Consider the following 20223-nt stretch of genomic DNA (forward strand, 5'->3'; position numbering starts at 1 on the left):
CGGCCGAAAATGCATAAAAAAGAAGGAAAAAGACAAATAAGTCGCACTGGAGTATAAGTCGCATTTTTGGGGGAAATGTATTTGATAAAAGCCAACACCAAGAATAGACATTTGAAAGGCAATTTAAAATAAATAAAGAATAGTGAACAACAGGCTGAATAAGTGTACGTTATATGAGGCATAAATAACATACACATAAGTGTACGTTATATCATACTTGCCAACCCTCCCGGATTTTCCGGGAGACTCCCGAAATTCAGCGCCTCTCCCGAAAACCTCCCGGGACAAATTTTCTCCCGAAAATCTCCCGAAATTCAGGCGGACCTGAGTCCGCTTTCCCACAATATAAAGAACGTCTACAGTAAAGCAGTCCGTCTGCCGTAAACAGCAATGTTGTGACACTCTTAAACAGGACAATACTGCCATCTAGTGCATTTGATGAAAGCACTTTTGTGCGTGCCACACAGCAATGCATGATCAGAGAGGGTGTTCAGCATGGTTAGAAAGATAGTGACATAGAATAGAACAAGGATGGACAATTCAATCCTTAACTCAACAATGAGTAGATGAGTGTTATGTGTGTGTATATGTGTAAATAAATGAACACTGAAATTCAAGTATTTGTTTTATTTATATATATATATATATATATATATATATATATATATATATATATATATATATATAATTCACTGAAAGTCAATTATTTCTCATATATATATATATATCCATCCATCCATCCTTTACGGCTTATTCCCTTCGGGGTCGCGGGGATATATATATATATATATATATATATATATATATATATATATATATATATATATATATATATATATATATATATATGAAATACCTGACTTGGTGAATTCTAGCTGTAAATATACTCCTCCCCTCTTAACCACGCCCCCAACCACGCCCCCCGCAACCACCCCCCACCCCCCACCTCCCGAAATTGGAGGTCTCAAGGTTGGCAAGTATGCGTTATATGAGGCATAAATAACCAACTGGTATGTTAAGGTAACATATTATGGTAAGAGTCATTCAAATAACTATAACATATAGAACATGCTATACGTTTACCAAACAATCTGTCACTCCTAATCGCTAAATCCCGTGAAATCTTATACGTCTAGTCTCTTACGTGAATGAGCTAAATAATAATATTTGATATTTTACGCTAATGTGTTAATCATTTCACACATAAGTCGCTCCTGAGTATAAGTCGCACCCCCGGCCAAACTATGGAAAAAAACTGCGACTTATAGTCCGAAAAGTACGCTATGTCTGTGATATTCTTCAGCTTTTCTTTACTTGATGATATGCTCTGAATGGGGCAGCACTGTGGATGGGTTAGTGCGTCTGCCTCACAATACGAAGGTCCTGGGTTCGAACCTGCGCTCGGGATCTTTCTGTGTGGAGTTTGCATGTTCTCCCCGTGACTGCGTGGGTTCCCTCCGGGTACTCCGGCTCCCTCCCACCTCCAAAGACATGCACCTGGGGATAGGTTGATTGGCAACACTAAATTGACCCTAGTGTGTGGATGTGAGTGTGAATGTTGTCTGTCTATCTGTGTTGCCCTGCGATAAGCTGGCGACTTGTCCAGGGTGTACGCCGCCTTCCGCCCGATTGTAGCTGAAATAGGCTCCAGCATCCCCCGCGACCCCGAAAGGGATAAGCGGTAGAAAATGGATGGATGGATGGATGCTCTGAATGACTTAGCTAATTACTAGAGATGTCCGATAATGACTTTTTTTCCTGATATCCGATATCCTGATATTGTCTAACTCTTAATTACCGATTCCGATATCAACCGATACCGATATATACAGTCATGGAATTAACACATTATTATGCCTAATTTTCTTGTGATGCCCCTCTGGATGCATTAAACAATGTAACAAGGTTTTCCAAAATAAATCAACTCAAGTTATGGAAAAAAAATGCCAACGTGGCACTGCCATATTTATTATTGAAGTCACAAAGTGCATTATTTTTTTTAACATGCCTCAAAACAGCAGCTTGGAATTTGGGACATGCTCTCCCTGAGAGAGCATGAGGAGGTTGAGGTGGGCGGGGTTGGAGGGGTAGCGGGGGGTGTATATTGTAGCGTCCCGGAAGAGTTAGTGCTGCAAGGGGTTCTGGGTATTTGTTCTGTTGTGTTTATGTTGTGTTACGGTGCGGATGTTCTCCCGAAATGTGTTTGTCATTCTTGTTTGGTGTGGGTTCACAGTGTGGCGCATATTTGTAACAGTGTTAAACTTGTTTATACGGCCACCCTCAGTGTGACCTGTATGGCTGTTGACCAAGTATGAATTGCATTCACTCGTGTGTGTGAAAAGCCGTAGATATTATGTGATTGGGCCGGCACGCAAAGGCAGTGCCTTTAAGGTTTATTGGCGCTCTGTACTTCTCCCTACGTCCGTGTACACAGCGGCGTTTTAAAAAGTCATAAATTTGACTTTTTGAAACCGATACCGATAATTTCCGATATTACATTTTAAAGCATTTATCGGCTGATAATATCGGCAGTCTGATATTATCGGACATCTCTACTAATTACCTCTGCCAGGAGGTTATATAAGCGTTGCCTCTGGTTGTCAGTTACTTAGCAAAATATCTCAAAATCCTATGGGCGGGTTTTAATGAAACTTTCAGGAAATGTCCGAAATGGGAAGCGGAACAAGTGATTACATTCTGTGACTGATCCGGTTACGAGCCTCTACTTCTGTGTGCATCAGTGCGAGCGGTCCTGTCGCCACCCACAGAGACAAAGAGAGTGGGTGACTGACGAGAGGTTTCTTTCATTCCGCTATAGATGGCTCAAAAGGTGACAGGCGGGTTTTCATGTACCTTTACGGAAATGTCTGAAATGGTATAAGGAAAATCAGAGAGCATGTCTCAAATTTGTGAGTGGACATTGTGCAGGTATTGATCTGCACTGTCGGCCACCATAACAAACACAAGAAGATAATTAGCCCTGATGAAGCACACGGCTGCATCGTATGTCTGCTTTGTGCCACTAAGATGTTTGTTGCCTTCAGCTGCTGGAGCTGAACGAGAGCTTTGTGCGACACCATCATACCGACGTGGAGGCTTTTCTTAGCGATATCGACCGCTTGCTGTCATCGAGCCGGCGAGTGTTCCAGCAGCTGGAGAGAAAGTACGTCTCGGAGCCTCAGGAGGACGACTGGGAGCGCATACGCAGTCAGGTCAGGAAACATCATCGCACACCATCAAGCCTTCTGCCTCCGTCTTAACCTTTTTAATCCATGACGCGTTTACGCTTGCCCGGGCGTGACAAGAGATCATTAATTTATTCACATAATCAATACTGCACCAAGTTCATTTTTACATTTCCATGAGAAAAGGTGCTGGCCTCGACATTGTAAATAAAAAGACCACCGTGCTCCTTTAGTGGAGATCAATGTTCCCTCTAATTGTTCATGTGTGTGAGCAAACGCAAAAACTCCCTGAGCATTAACATGTGAGCAACATCAGACGTGCACACTGTGGCTACACCAGCAGCACACATGTCCCAAACCTGACTAAATAACAAGTTCAATCTCCATCCATCCATCCATCCATTTTCTACCGCTTGTCCCTTTCGGGGTCGCTGGAGCCTATCTCAGCTGCATTCGGGCGGAAGGCGGGGTACACCCTGGACAAGTCCCCACCTCATCGCAGGGCCAACACAGATAGACAGACAACATTCCCTTATTATTATAATCAAATGACAGCAGTCATTTCCATGAGGTTATTTTCTAATATAAGTGTTTAGGCCCACTTACAATGACAATAACAAAATATATTGTTTTTCTTGAACTGTGTACTTGTATTGTTTGTCTGGGTGGAGGTCCTGCTTTGGAAATAATTTGTACCCCTTTCAGACATTGCATTTAGTTCCCATTAAAACATTCACATGTTGCACAATGAGATGTAAGCAGGGGATCATGTGTACATTCCTGCAACTTCCTGTTTGTAAAAAATATATTTTTATTAGTATTTATTTAATATACTAACAGCATTTCATGATTAATATTTATAAATTAAGATTCCTAATAAATGACACTAGAATAAGCACACATTTGATTGGTAAATCATAGTGTAACGACCTGGAATTACACTTTATGTGTGGTGTTTGAGTTGTCCGACTTTTTGTGTGGCTGTAAACGCATCACTGGCTAAGTGCCATATGTGCATGTGTTGACGCAAGTGAGAAAGACCGAGCGGCTGCTGTTGATATAACAAAGTTGCTTTTGGTCTGGTTTGTCCTGCAGAAAATGAACAGTTTTGCTAGATATCATTTTTTTTTACTAATGTTTTGGTGATGTGTTTATGGCCGACAATAAAGAGTTTTGCTCGGTAAAGTGATCGATGGAATTCATGTCCTCAAAGTGTCTCGACAGATGTTACAATATTTGAACAATGATGACGAAAACTGTTTTCTCTGTCGTGTCCGTGTGTCGAAAATTGTTATGCGCTTATTTTATTTGATTTTGTGCGTGGCATAGATTTGCCGTGCGCAGAGGACGCTTGAGTAGTGCGCAATTGCACAGGCGCGCACCTTAGAGGGAACGTTGGTGGAGATAGTGGATGATAGGCTGCTTGCTGATAGAAAAATAGATCTGCAGTGTCAATGATAATTATTGCATATTTTCATGTGTGAACAGGTGACCCAGCGGGGCACCGGCGACTGTGCCATCTGCCTGACGGGGCTGTGCGGGCCCGACATCAGCCTCTATCAAGGGAGACGCTCAGTGCTGTTGTCCTGCTCGCACATTTTCCACCGGCGCTGTTTGGATGCCTTTGAGGCCTTCGCTGTGGCTGGTAGAGCCACATGCCCTCTCTGCAGGTCCACTTACTACAAAAAGCTCATCTGAACCCGGTAGACACAGTTTATGGACATCTCACTGATAACCACTCATTGTGATTGTGTTAGCCGATAGCAGGGGTCGGCAACCCAAAATGTTGAAAGAGCCATATTGGACCAAAAATTTTAATAAAAATCTGTCTGAAGCCAAAAACTTATCAGCCTTATATATATAATGAAGGCAACACATGATGTAAGTGTCTATTAGCATATTAGCCTACTATCAAAATGTGTCGCAGGCTGACGCAAATCTTCATTGACAGAAATGTTTAAATGTAATATTTATTCTACACATTTGTACAACATTGAAAAACATTAGTAAGACAGAGGCTTCTCAGAGGGTGAGATAACGTCTGAAAATGACTGGCTTAGAATGGCCAAAGGTATAGATGTGTGTGTCCAAGTTAAAGGAAACTGTCTTCTTCTAATGGATTTATTACAATCTTTGCAAGCTGGGTAACGTTTGCTGTGGTCTGTAACGGCACACAAACATCTATCAGAAATGCAGTCAATATTATATACATAATGATGCAATATGTACATACAGCTAGCCTAAATAGTAGAGGTGGGGAAAATAATCGATTTTTAGATGCATCGAAATTCGGACAAAAAAAATCGATTAGTAAATGTCAATAATCGATTTATTTATTGTTAATAAAGTAATACAGACCGTTTTCAAATTTGTCTGACTGCAGTGAGCCAGCTCCTTTATTATAGGGCACTCATGTTCCAGTTTTGCACACATTGCCATGAATTTAATAAATGTGATGGGAATTTCTTATTACAAATGCACTGAAAAGAAATGTAAAACTGCATCAATTATCGATTGTTAATCAAATCATGAGGTGGCCAAAGATTCCCACCTCTACTAAATAGCCTGATAGCAATCGATTAGCTTACAGTCATGCACTGACCAAATATGCCTGATTAGCACAAGTCAATAACATCAACAAAGCTCACCTTTGTGCATTAAAGCACAGCATAAAAAGTTTGGTGGACAAAATGAGACAAAGGAGTAGTGGCATAAAATACGTCTTTCTGTGGCAGCGTTGTAAAAAGTTGTACAAGCAATTTGTTATGTGACAACCTCTGAGGAAGGCAACAGTTGGAAGTAAACACACAGGTCTGGCTATAAGAAAAACTAATTGCATAATTTTTTGAAGACCTATTGAACCTCTTTGGATTACTGTAAGTTGTACATGTTTAATATAATTAGTGGGATTTCTAACAATTAGGTTTGTGTCATGTTTGTCCTCCTACAGAAACCAAATTAAAACAAAAAATATATTTTTCCACCATCTTTTTCCATTTTTTAATTGACTCCAGGGAGCCACTAGGGCGGCACTAAAGAGCTGCATGTGGCTTGAGAGCCGCGTGTTGCTGACCCCCGGCCTATATAATGCTAGTTTGGATGGAGTGATGCTAACTTTTATGCCAAGCTAAATTTGCCAGGTTCCCTTTGTTTCTACCAAAAACTTGAAGAAAAAAATGCCATGTATTTTATGCAGAGATGATGACAAAAAAAAGTTATGTTGTAACTTTTATTTGCAAACACACAAACATAAAAAAGACACAAACTGAGAAACTGTTTAAAAAAAATACATTCACAAAACATGTACCCAAATAGTTTACATGCAGAGACTGAGCTGCTTCACAGCTTATGACTGTGATAATACATTTGAGGTACAATGACCGGATCGAAAGAACACGGCCAACACCAACTTCCCTGACAGGTGCCGCGCAGTCCACTTTGTAAGAAGAATCCCTAGAAATGACATAATAGTAGTTTGTTGTTATGGGACACAATCAGATGGACTAAATCTAAAACAGTGGAACAAAAAGCTTCTCTTTTAATATCGAACTATCTATCCATCAATAAAATCAGATCTTTGGTCCTGTTCTGGTTTCCACAATGGTAACTGACATCTATTGAGGTTGATTTAAGAAAACATATTCTGCATATTCATTGCCCCAATCGAGAAAGGAAAAGTAACTCGTACAAAGCAAACAATGAGCCTTCTTGTTTTTGCCTTTTTACCTTTCCATATGAGAACACACAACATGAACAGGTGTATGCTGCATGTTTCTATGACAACAGCCATGTGTGCATCTAGCATCACAGTGGAACTACCTGGGGACCAAAACCACACCAAAAGGAAACAACTTAAACATTGAGCGCGTCCTTTAAGGCATTTAAGGTACTTCTGCACGCCAACAACATCACAGTGGAGAAGATGATCAATTGATGCCAGTTTAAGCAGACCTTCTGAGATTGTTTGCCTTGGACTGAGTTGTTCACAACAACTAATATGTACACATTGCTTGTGTGCGCTGATGGAAAACTTGGCTTTCAAAGAATACAAAGAGGCTATCAAACATATGTACATGAGTACATAATATTTACACTAACCCTTTTTTAAACAAGGGGTGGAAGCAAAATGTGCACACAAACTCCTGTCTAATGGAGTCGGTCAAATGTGGAGCACCTAAAAGTTGTAACTAATGACATCAGCCTCATTGACATTTCCAACTGCACCGCCCTACTTGCTGCAGGACACTTCCTAAAACAAAGGTATTGTTTCCAGTACATAGTCAATAGGAGTGAGAGTTAGCATTAGTGCTGAACTGTCCAATAACTTTTGTAGCTTGGCTTTGTTCAATGCTGCTTGGTTTTCTACATTTTACCAAAGACTATTTTGAAGTGAAAAGCGGACTTCAAGGCAATGGAGTCGACCTGAGCCGGTCCAGTGGAAAGGTTGACACACGTTCTGAAACAATCAGATAAAACCAAAAACTGCACTCAATGGTCCAAAAATGCCTTCTTTTCACTAAGTGGTGTTGCTCAGCTTAGTTCCATTTGAAAGATTCCCTAAATACCCAACCATTCCCTAAATACCCAACCCTTATCTGAACCAAAACACTTGAGTACAACTTTGTGGGTTAAATGATGAACCTGAAGTGTGCTTGGTGAAAACGCGACTGAAAAGAGGAGCAGTGTGTAGCACAGGTGGTTGGTAGAAGCACAGCTGAGGGAGTAAGTGCAGCCATCACACTCCTCCGTCTCCTCTTGGCTCCATCCCAGCTCCCATCCGAGGCCCAGGGAATGGAATGTCACGCAGCAAAATGGCTCTCAGCCTCTATTTGCAGCATCTGCCAGACACTGCACGGCTTTATTAAGTTCCCCTTCAGTCCCTTTCACCTTTCAGCAGCTGTACTGTGAAATCTCTCCTTCCCTTGGCTGTGTGCATGTTGACCCCATACTTTCACAAAGTTTTCTGATGCCCGTTGGCTGAGAGCTTCCCAGATTCAGGGTCGGTAGGGCTGTATGACAGTTGCAATTTATCCAGACCTGGCCAGAGCGAGGGGAGACATAAGACACAGCATCACCAAAATCTTCCAGTCTGTCACTGCACACTTTGACCAACTTACCTAGGGCCTTGAGGAGCTCTTCTCGTACGGCCGAGGTGAACTTCCTGACAAGACAGAGCGTGGTCACGACGGCAAAGAGAAGGTTGTACGAGACGACGATGTAAAAGTTTCCCAGCCAGTTGAATCTCCCAAAATCTCCCAACAGATCAAACCTGGTAATGCCTGGGAAGGAAAGTTAAGTTTAAGTACCAATGATTGTAAGTTAAAGTACCAATGATTGTCACACACACACTAGGTGTGGTGAAATGTGTCCTCTGCATTTGACCCATCCCCTTGTTCACCCCCTGGGAGGTGAGGGGAGCAGTGGGCAGCAGCAGTGCCGCGCCCAGGAATCATTTTGATGATTTAACCCCCAATTCCAACCCTTCCAAGCAGGGAGGTAATGGGTCCCATTTTTATAGTCTTTGGTATGACTCGACCGGGGTTTGAACTCACAACCTACCGATCTCAGGGCGGACATTCTAACCACTAGGCCACTGAGTAGGTGGACGCTCATTAGAAAAAGGCAAATGACAAACAAGCCTATGTTTGAGTGGTGAAAAGGCAGCATCAAGCAGCCTGGAACTCTGGGAATGTTGGGACGTAATTAACAACCTCTGCAGCGCTTTGGAAATGGGCGAGTTGGCAGATGACTAAGCACTGCAGTTTTGCAGGACGACTCATCTCTTCACAAAGATTAAGGTGTGGTTCTTCCTCTTTTCCCCGGTTTCAAAATGCTGGTGGATCCAATCACACAGGACACTTAAAGTGTTCAGAGGAAGCCACCAAAGTTGGACGCAATTGTTTTATGGAGGACATGTGGTTAGTACACGCTGCTGGCCTTGCCAGCTCAAGGACTATCAAGGACTTTGTTGCAGAACTAAGATTTGCTTTGGATCATCTCAACACAGAAATGAGAATGAAGACTACATTCTGCATCTCCTGTTACATCTTCAGTGGTCAAATTGATTGGCTAATGGATTCAGTGTCAAAAAGATGTATTTACCGCCACAGTAAGCACTTGGAAGGCATCGAGGACCTTTAACAAAATTGCCGAAGAAGAGACACTGGGCAGTGATGATGGCAGACCTCAGCCGATACTGTGGTCAGCTTCTCATCAATGTCTTTCTTGATTTTGTTCACGTGAGAACATCTGTTGTGGTATTGGCGAGGTGGAGCATGGGCGAACACAGTGCTCCACACAGAATCAAGCTTTGGAATGTAATACTTCGGTCAGTACACTTCAATAATGCTACGTACTTGTACCCAAATTGTGACAGTGTCAAAGGAAATGATGTTAGCATTATTTACCTTCTTCTTAAAGGGGAACATTATCACAATTTCAGAATGGTTAAAACCATTAAAAATCAGTTCCCAGTGGCTTATTATATTTTTCGAAGTTTTTTTCAAATATTTACCCATCACGCAATATCCCTAAAAAAAGCTTCAAAGTGCCTGATTTTAACCATCGTTATAAACACCCGTCCATTTTTCTGTGACGTCACATAGTGAATACAAACAAACATGGCGGAAAGAACAGCAAGCTATAGCGACATTAGCTCGGATTCAGACTCGGATTTCAGCGGCTTAAGCGATTCAACAGATTACGAATGTATTGAAACGGATGGTTGTAGTGTGGAGGCAGGTAGCGAAAACGAAATTGAAGAAGAAACTGAAGCTATTGAGCCATATCGGTTTGAACCGTATGCAAGTGAAACCGACGAAAACGACACGACAGCCAGCGACACGGGAGAAAGCGAGGACGAATTCGGCGATCGTCTTCTAACCAACGATTGGTATGTGTTTGTTTGGCATTAAAGGAAACTAACAACTATGAACTAGGTTTACAGCATATGAAATACATTTGGCAACAACATGCACTTTGAGAGTGCAGACAGCCCAGTTTTCATCAATTAATATATTCTGTAGACATACCCTCATCCGCGCTCTTTTCCTGAAAGCTGATCTGTCCAGTTTTGGAGTTGATGTCAGCAGGTCAGGGAAGCTAGGGTCAATATTCTTCTCTTGATCATCTTCGGTGGCATAAGGGACGGTGTGAGCCAAGACATCCAGGGGGTTTAGCTCGCTCGTCTGCGGAAACAAACTACCGCCATTGCTTGCCGTGCTACCGAGGTCCTTTGTCCCTGAATAGCTCACACACTCCGGCAGATTCAATGGGGGTCTGGCAGCAGATTTCTTTGACTTTATCGTTGGAAATGCATCTGCTTTGAGTGTCGCAGGATATCCACACATTCTTGCCATCTCTGTCGTAGCATAGCTTTCGTCGGTAAAGTGTGCGGAACAAACGTCCAATTTCTTGCCACTTTCGCATCTTTGGGCCACTGGTGCAACTTGAATCCGTCCCTGTTCGTGTTGTTACACCCTCCGACAACACACCGACGAGGCATGATGTCTCCAAGGTACGGGAAACAGTCGAAAAAACGGAAAATAACAGAGCTGATTTGACTCTGTGTTTGAGAAAATGGCGGATTGCTTCCCGATGTGACGTCATCGCTCCGAGAGCGAATATTAGAAAGGCGTTTAATTTGGCAAAATTCACCCATTTAGAGTTCGGAAATCGGTTAAAAAAATATATGGTCTTTTTTCTGCAACATCAAGGTATATATTGACGCTTACATAGGTCTGGTGATAATGTTCCCCTTTAATATCCATTATTGCAAATTAATTCCTTACCTTCTGCTACTTAGCCACGATGACAACTATTGAAGGTGGTAAGTGTCCTTTACTGTGTACTTATTATTTTGAGTGCAACATCCGAGTACTGTCGGTCTACTGCATTTTGGCGCAGTTCTCAATGTGCTCGCACTCAAAAGACACTAAAGACCTGATCTACTAAAGGTTTGCAAATCGACAACATTCTTGGGACCATTTTTCACCTGAGGTAGTTCCAAAAAGAAGCTTCAGGAAGTGAAACTTTATAGCACACGCAAAGCTGATCTATTAAGCTTTTGTGTGATGAGGATTGCGTGTCTTTAAAGTACCAGTAAAGTGGATAAACAAGTTACCTTTATATTGAAACTATTATCATATATATCTGATTTATGAAGTTTATGAGTACTGTATTTTTCGGAGTATAAGCTGCACCGGAGTATAAGTCGCACCGGCCGAAAATGCATAATAAAGAAGGAAAAAAACATTAGGCAACTTTCATAAACTATGAAAAAAACTGCGACTTATAGTCCGAAAAATACGGTAATAAAGAAGGAAAAAAACATATATAAGTCGCAATTTGTGGGGAAATGTATTTGATAAAAGCCAACACCAAGAATAGACATTTGAAAGGCAATTTAAAATAAATAAATAATAGTGAACAACAGGCTGAATAAGTGTACGTTATATGAGGCATAAATAACCAACTGAGAAGGTGCCTGGTATGTTAACGTAACATATTATGGTAAGAGTCATTCAAATAACTATAACATATAGAACATGCTATACGTTTACCAAACAATCTGTCACTCCTAATCACTAAATCCCATGAAATCTTATACGTCTAGTCTCTTACGTGAATGAGCTAAATAATATTTGATATTTTACGGTAATGTGTTAATAATTTCACACATAAGTCGCTCCTGAGTATAAGTCGCACCCCCGGCCAAACTATGAAAAAAAAGTGCGACTTAGTCCGAAAAATACGGTATGTAGATATGATCAAAATGGTATCAATCTCACAGAGATTCCCAAACTATTATGAGAGATACTGAGCTAGCCAGTCACATGGTTGCGTGACGTAGAAAATGTGGATCCCTTCCCCATCAACATCAATGCAAATCATGCAGACTTTGTTTCATCGTGCTAAAAATATGTTCTGTTGTCTAGATTGTGTTTATATATACATCCCAGGAAAGGTGGTACAGATTATAGTTCTGTGCTTAATCTTCCACAACATCCTGAAACACCACGGTCAATGAAATGAGTGTCTCGCAAAAACACGCACAAACCTAATTTAATTAGCACATTAATTGCACCCATAATGTGCCTACTAATAGAACACACAATTTTGTAGTTTGCACACGTTGTTTAGCGCTTGTTATTTGGGACCTGAGTAGATCATGCCCTGAGTGTGCGAATTGAGACACAGCCTTCGTCCATACTTGCCAACCTTGAGACCTCCGATTTCGGGAGGTGGGGGGTGAGGGTGTGGTCGGGGGCGTGGTTGGGGTGGGGGCGTGGTTAAGAGGGAAGAGTATATTGACAGCTAGAATATATATATATATATATATATATATATATATATATATATATATATCCTGAAAATATGCAAACAAAACTGTGTTTAGATAATTGATACTTCAAACTTGCATAAATAAATCTGAAGGAATATAACATAACTTGGCTTCTGAGAGCTTCAAAATGTAATGATTAAAATGCTAAAGTTGTTGATAAACAAGCAATTATTCTAATAATTAAATATGGTAATTTTAAATGAATTATTATGATCATTTAAAATTAATTATTTCAAATATGTTTATAATTCTATGGCTGGATGTAATAAGGGGTCAGAAAAAATACAAATAAAAATACAATTAATTTTGATGTTTTTAGCAAAATATAGTAAAAATGTCGTTTAAAAAAAAAAATAATAATAAATATATTTATTTTTAGGTAAGATAAACATAATAATACAATTTATCTCTAGTCTGGATGATTTAGTTCTTGTCAACCTGTTGTCCTCCCTTCATGAAAAAAGGCTGTCCTCACTCAGGTCCGCAAGGAGCCGGCTGAAAATCGGGAGATTTTCGGGAGAATATTTGTCCCGGGAGGTTTTCGGGCGAGGCGCTGAATTTCGGGAGTCTCCCGGAAAATTCGGGAGGGTTGGCAAGTATGGCCTTCGTCATGCATGCTAACAGGCTGAATTCTACTTGTGCTAAACTCACTCATGTTCTTCTACCGTCCTGTAGATGGCGCTAATGATGAAAACAATAGCATTACCGAAAAGTTGTGAAGTCAAGCATGTAGCGTGACGCGCTTTGACACTTTTGTCCGTGCACATTTCCCACAGACGTGCACAAAAAAACATTCAAATCCCCATTTATAGTTTTGGGTCTTTCTTTTTCTTTTGCACTCACGGATTCCTTTTCATCTATTCAGCGTCACAAAGCAGAACCTGTTGATCAGTTGTAAAGCTTCCCGTGAGTCACTGTATGCACACACACACACACAGTGATGCTATTTGAGCAGCTGTGCTGTGCACTCCGCATGTTTATTGCAGCCATTGTGATGCGATGCTGCTGCTCCCCTCAATTTTAGCAGCTACGTCACTGTGGGATAAGAGCGACATACGGGCGGCGGCAGGAGGGTTTCATCAGACTCGTGTGGCCCAATGAGCGATTCACAATCCAGTTAGCATGGCACATAAACACAGAGCTGTACTCACCTAAAGTTCTGGACATGACTGGCAGGGCTGAACTCAGCACTAAGATGGACACACAGCATCCAATGATCTACAAATGAAAGTTTGAAAAGTATGACAAGTGGACGGCCACACACGTTCACACAGCACTTGATGTTCACTTATTGTACAGTCGCTGCCTGTCAAGTTGCTCATTACCAGCTTCTCCACTGCCAGTTAACAAGGCCCACCACTCCCAAACTCATTACCAAGTGAATAGGTACCACTGTGGGCCTCCCCACTGCCTCCCGCCCTCTGATGTACAAGAAAAGAGCTTGCACTTTGCTGGTGTTTGCGCAGCCCACAAACAAATATTGGACAGCTCCACTAAAGCCATTGAGGGACAACATCAGTGGGTATTTGGAGGAAATAGATGAAACACCTTCACAAGGTTCTCAGCACCCTTGCCCCCACTTCAGCCCATTTTTACCGTTGTCATGGTTGTATCATCCTTCCTGGGAGTGAGCCCCTCAAAAAGGCGAAGGCTGTAGAATCCCAGCACAGAGGAAGCCATCAAATAACTGGTCAGCCAATCAGTCAAGGACCAAATCAAGAATGAAAGAAAGCAGCTTCACCAAGTCGTCGTTCTCAGCAGGCGTGAGTCTTCACCTTTTCAGCGTTTCATAAAAGGTGACAACATGTCTTCCGGAAGGTGTGGGACTCAACTATGTCCTGAGTAAACAAAGCTGCCTTGACATTGTTGCTCTTGGCCGTGGAGCATGATGGGGGGTGGTGGGGGGTCACTGAAAGGATACAACATGAGGATGATCTCCAACACGGCTTGGGTCACGCCAAAGGTGGACAGGGACATGCTCCCGATGCCGTGTTCCTGCAAAGTGGAAGAAGAGCTGTGTTATTTGAGTCACAAAATAAAGAACTCCATTACAATCAGGCAGATTTTTTTTATGTCAATCACTACGTTTCCATGCACTAACTTAGTTTTTCTCAAATAGTTTTTTTTTTTTTGTATTTTCAGACCTACGTGTTAAGTCCAAGTGTCCATGCACACTCTCAAATGCAACTACCGTATTTTTCAGACTATAAGTCGCAGTTTTTTTCATAGTTTGGCCGGGGGTGCGACTTATACTGAGGAGCGACTTATGTGTGAAATTATTAACACATTAGCGTAAAATATCATATAATATTATTTATCTCATTCACATAAGAGACTAGACGTATAAGATTTCATGGGATTTAGCGATTAGGAGTGACAGATTGTTTGGTAAACGTATAGCATGTTCTATATGTTATAGTTATTTGAATGACTCTTACCATAATATGTTACGTTAACATACCAGGCACCTTCTCAGTTGGTTATTTATGCCTCATATAACATACACTTATTCAGCCTGTTGTTCACTATTCTTTATTTATTTTAAATTGCCTTTCAAATGTCTATTCTTGGTGTTGGCTTTTATCGAATAAATTTCCCAAAAAAATGCAACTTATACTCCAGTGCGACTTATATATGTTTTTTTTCCTTCTTTATTATGCATTTTCGGCCAGTGCGACTGATACAACTTATACTCCGAAAAATATGGTAGTTGTATTTTTCATGCACTTATTTTTGCTGTATTTATTTGGCACAAGTGGAAAGCCGGTTCCTGAAAATAACGCCTACATTAAACCGGTCCGTGGTACAAAATAAAAATATATCGTGGTAACATTGTTATTGCAAGAGGCTGCAATATATCAAAAGAGGTTTTAGGTAGAGATGTCTGATAATATCGGACTGCCGATAATATCGGACTGCCGATATTATCGGCCGATAAATGCTTTAAAATGTAATATCGGAAATAATCGGTATCGGTTTCAAAAAGTAAAATGTATGACTTTTTAAAACGCTGCTGTACGGAGTGGTACACGGACGTAGGGCGAAGTACAGAGCAGTTGAGTCTCCCAGTCATACTTGCCAACCCTCACGATTTTCCCGGGAGAATTTCAGTGCCCCTCCCGAAAATCTCCCGGGGCAACCATTCTCCCGAATTTCTCCCGATTTCCACCCAGACAACAATATTGGGGGCGTGCCTTAAAGGCACTGCATTTGCGTGCCGGCACAATCACATAATATCTACGGCTTTTCACACACATAAGTGAATGCAAGCATACTTGGTCAACAGCCATACAGGCCACAATGAGGGTGGCCGTATAAACAAGTTTAACACTGTTACAAATATGCGCCACACTGTGAACTTACAACAAACAAGAATGACAAACACATTTCGGGAGAACATCCGCACTGTAACACAACAGAACAAATACCCAGAACCCCTTGCAGCACTAACTCTTTCGGGACGCTACAATATACACCCCCCGCTACCTCCTAGCCCCCCAATCCTCCTCATGCTCTCTCAGGGAGAGCATGTCCCAAATTCCAAGCTGCTGTTTTGAGGCATGTTAAAAAAAATAATGCACTTTGTGACTTCAATAATAAATATGGCAGTGCCATGTTGGCATATTTCTTCCATAACTTAAGTTGATTTATTTTGGAAAACCTTGTGACATTGTTTAATACATCCAGCGGGGCATCGCAACAAAATTAGGCATAATAATGTGTTAATTCCACGACTGTATATATCGGTATCGGTTGATATCGGAATCGGTAATTAAGAGTTGGACAATATCGAGATACCGGATATCGGCAAAAAAGCCATTATCGGACAACTCTAGTTTTAGGCCACATCGCCCATACCTATGTCCCACCACTTCTGGTTCTGACACCTTCACCACCGTGATCCTCGGAACACACATCACGCAATTGTCTCACAAACTGCCAGATCCAAAGTGCTTGCACTCTTCTTACTTCATCTCCTACGCAAATCAATTAGGCGGAGAAAGATGTCGACTTTGGTTGCACAAAATCCTTGAAATTGCCACAAATGCGCCAGGACTCATAACTGTAGCCATGTTTACTTACAGCACGTTTGACGTTTTAATTTGTTTCACGTCACTTTAGAGACCTATTCTGTTCATGTTACACCCATTTTTTTGTAATGTGAACAATACATAAAAAGATTGTCAGTTATTTAACCAAAAACATCTGAATTGGGCACAATACCCCGCGGTGTGAATGTAGCATTAGCAAAAAGGCATTCCCCCACTAAAAGAGCGACCCGATCCAAGTGGCTTGGTAGTGAATGGAAGTTCCAATCACGACACGGTACAATATGTGAACAGGTGTTCCAACAAAAAAACGGCACATTGATTTGAATGAGGGGAGCGTGCGTGCCAAAAAACATCAAAACAACACAACAAATACTTGAGCAAACACATGAGGCCTTTTGAAGGTGAAGCAGGAACAAGACATGCTCCGCACATAGCCTGCATGATAAATATTTGCTTTTCCAACATTCTTTGTGTCCTATTGTGTGCGACACTCTCAAGTCCACAAGGAAGACGTGACCGCCAATGGCTCACTTTTTTTGCTGGGAGACCTCAGCCAAAGAAGTTAGCTTGACAAAAACAACTTCCATTCATGTCCATGGAAGATTGTGAAATATAAAGCAGTCGGTTTCTTGGAATTGAAAGCAAGGTCGTTTTGAGGATTGTGTCACTGCAGTGAGGTGTGTCTGTCATTATTAATCGCAAGCAACACTTTTCAGCATAATGCAGTACGAGCTGAATAATAAATATCATGTAGAATTATGACCTTTGTGACAGTGTCAATAAAAGCTGACAGGTTTCATTAAATGTATGGAAAGACAAAACACAGCCCTAAGTCACATTTTGGAATATAGTCCAACTTTTAGATGATTCGTTCTAATTACATTTTAGATCTTTCTGAGCCACCTCGAGGGTCGTTATCTTGATTTGTTTGGTAAAAGGAGGCAGACGGGGGTAGGGAGGGGTGGTCTGGCAGGTTGTTTCATGCCTTTTTATGCTACTGTCAACCCTTGGAGCAAACTGCAGAGCCATGCTGCAGTGCTCGCTCTCTGCCTTACACCGCCAATTAGCAGACACCATGTGATGTCATTTATTAATGGAGGGGAGGGTGTGTGTGTGTGTGTGCACGCTGGTATATGCGCTATCTTAGGACCGCAAACTTTCTCAGTTGACTTTTGTTCATTGCAGTAGCAGTAAAGGGTGAACTGGGGGGTGGTGTTTGCAGTCATTGCAGAGCAGAATAAAGCGACTGAGCTTGGTATACTTCTATTGTGTACTTGCAGTGACAGATGAGCAGGATGTGTGATTAAGGAATGGGAGGCACTCCAAAGACAAAGCGTTTGCTCTGCATCATCCTTCATTGGAGGAATCCCAGTGAAGATTTGTGTTATATGTGGCGTAGACCCAAGTGTATTACGACTGCAACAGACTCATCAATTTCCAATAGTTGACTATTAAATAACCGTAGGGCAGAACGTTTGACATCATTTACTGTTGTCTGACTGAATTCTCATTTTAAATAAAAAAGGTTCCGTTTGAATGTTCGGCACCCCAGTTTCCACGCCAGTGTTGTATTGATCACAATACTGTATCTGACGTCATGTTGCACTTCTTTAGACAGCAAACTTGCAGATTTTAAGTGTACAGCAGCACCATGAGGGAGGAGTTTAGCCCCATACCACCATATATACACAGATGTGATCAGGGAAATTCAAAAAATATATAGTAAGGATAGTGGAGAAACACTTAATTCATTCGTTTTTGCATGCCGCTTGAAGCCTTTTGGGGGTGCCATTTTGAAGTCATCACTTCCTGTGCACGCAGTCACAGCCACTTGGAAGAGGCGGGTCCTCCTACGTCACATCTTGTTACATTCTGTAATCACGGGCCATTTCGAATAGCTTTTGTCCAAACTTACAGTCTCTCTGTATAGTTTCAGGTTGCTAGACAACGGCTTTGAGCAAGCATTTTAGCTAGTTAGCCTGCAGCATTGTTCCGCAGCAAGTCTTTAATTGTGATGAGACTGAAAACTATGCCTCAGCATACAGTGAAGGAGAAGGCAATAAAGGACAGAAGCCGATGAAAAATCGCCTCACACTGCTAGTTTGTGCTAACGCTAGCGGTAACTACGTGAAGCCCCTGCTCGTCTATCACTACAAAACTCCCAGGGCGTACAACAATGCCACACAAGGTAAAATAATTTCCCTTTTGTTTTGTTTTTATTGTAGCAACATGGTGGTTAATGTTTTGGAGCGCACCAACGAGACTTTTGTGTTTGTGCATGTTGACATTTAAGGTTGCTGTAATGTTGTTGGGTTGTTTGGATAAAAATAGATTGTTGAGCCATTACCCCCCTTATATATACCGTATTTTTCGGAATATAAGTCGCAGTTATTTTCATAGTTTGGCCGTGGGTGCGACACAAACTCTGGAGCGACTTATGTGTGAAATTATTAACACTTTACCGTAAAATATTAAATAATATTATTTATCTCATTCACGTAAGAGACGAAGCAAATGGCAGCAATCGTCACACACACGTCAACCAATAAGAATTCGGCGGGGGAGGGTCATGGCAGAAGTGCATTGTGTGTCATAGGATGCTAACTGCTATATGCTATATGCTACTGCCGTAGCTATTAAAATTGATTATTTCAACATTGGCGGTAACTTATAAAAACTGAGAAGGACTGAACTAAAATGTCACCGAAAAGGAAATCATATACTGCAGATTACAAGCTGGACGTAGTGAAATATGCAGCAGAAAACGGCGATCGAGCAACAGAAAGAAAGGACATACCAGAGGCGACACCGGGGAGGAAGATTTCATGGGATTTAGCGATTGGGAGTGACAGATTGTTTAGTAAACATATAGCATGTTCTATATATTATAGTTAGTTATGACTCTTACGTTATGTTACGGTAACATACCAGGCACCTTCTCAGTTGGTTATTTATGCCTCATATAACGTACACTTATTCAGCCTGTTGTTCACTATTCTTTATTTATTTTAAATTGCCTTTCAAATGTCTATTCTTGGTGTTGGCTTTTATCAAATTAATTTCCCCCAAAAATGCGACTTATACTCCAGTGCAACTTATATATGTTTTTTCCCTTCTTTATTGTGCATTTTCGGCCGGTGCGACGTATACTCCGGAGCGACTTTAATCCGAAAAATACGGTACACGCACGCACGCACGCACACACACACACACACACAAAAAAATCTTAGAAAATAAGCTGCTACCTTTTTCCTAGACTTTGAACCTTGCAGCTTATAAGACTGAGTGGCTAATTTATGGATTTTTGTTCGCTGCCGACAATAGTAATGTTTAAAAAAACACTGACAATGTGTTATATTGTTTGTGCTATGGCGCCATCTTTTGGATAGGTTTGCTCACTGCAGTTGCTGCAGTGTCCTTCCATTTACTAGTTGTGCTTCCAACCTTAAGTGCAGTGCCGTTCAGTCTTCTAGCCGTCCATAGCGTTTCTACTCGTATGGATTCTTCATTCATCACTCCAAGCAATGTTGTCTTCCAGTACAACTAAAACCATTTATACGTACTAAAGCGTTCCGTGTGCGACGTCTGTAGGAGTGTATTCATGCATATTTGTACGTGCTATCGTGATGTAATGACGCTACTG

General features: G+C 41.4%; 2 protein-coding genes across 10 annotated transcripts in view; one reads left to right on the top strand and one right to left on the bottom strand.

Moving 5' to 3' along the window:
- rnf32 (ring finger protein 32) overlaps positions 1-5027 on the top strand; it is a 221848-nt gene extending 216821 nt beyond the window's left edge. For all 8 annotated transcript variants that reach the window (XM_061965817.1, XM_061965822.1, XM_061965819.1 and 5 more), the window contains 2 exons: positions 3045-3212; positions 4674-5027. In XM_061965817.1, the coding sequence (XP_061821801.1) occupies positions 3045-3212; positions 4674-4883 (378 nt within the window). In that variant the 3' untranslated portion in view covers positions 4884-5027. The remainder of the gene's footprint in view (positions 1-3044; positions 3213-4673) is intronic.
- A 1373-nt stretch (positions 5028-6400) lies between these two features.
- Positions 6401-20223, bottom strand: part of lmbr1 (limb development membrane protein 1) — a 60830-nt gene continuing 47007 nt past the window's right edge. For both annotated transcript variants that reach the window (XM_061965808.1, XM_061965807.1), the window contains exons 13-17: positions 14450-14523; positions 14125-14215; positions 13680-13746; positions 8303-8464; positions 6401-8222 (exon numbers count right to left, since the gene is read on the bottom strand). In XM_061965808.1, coding sequence (XP_061821792.1) covers positions 8137-8222; positions 8303-8464; positions 13680-13746; positions 14125-14215; positions 14450-14523 — 480 coding nt within the window. In that variant the 3' untranslated portion in view covers positions 6401-8136. The remainder of the gene's footprint in view (positions 8223-8302; positions 8465-13679; positions 13747-14124; positions 14216-14449; positions 14524-20223) is intronic.

Source organism: Nerophis lumbriciformis, linkage group LG07, assembly GCF_033978685.3.
Source record: "Nerophis lumbriciformis linkage group LG07, RoL_Nlum_v2.1, whole genome shotgun sequence".
Classification (NCBI taxonomy): domain Eukaryota; kingdom Metazoa; phylum Chordata; class Actinopteri; order Syngnathiformes; family Syngnathidae; genus Nerophis; species Nerophis lumbriciformis.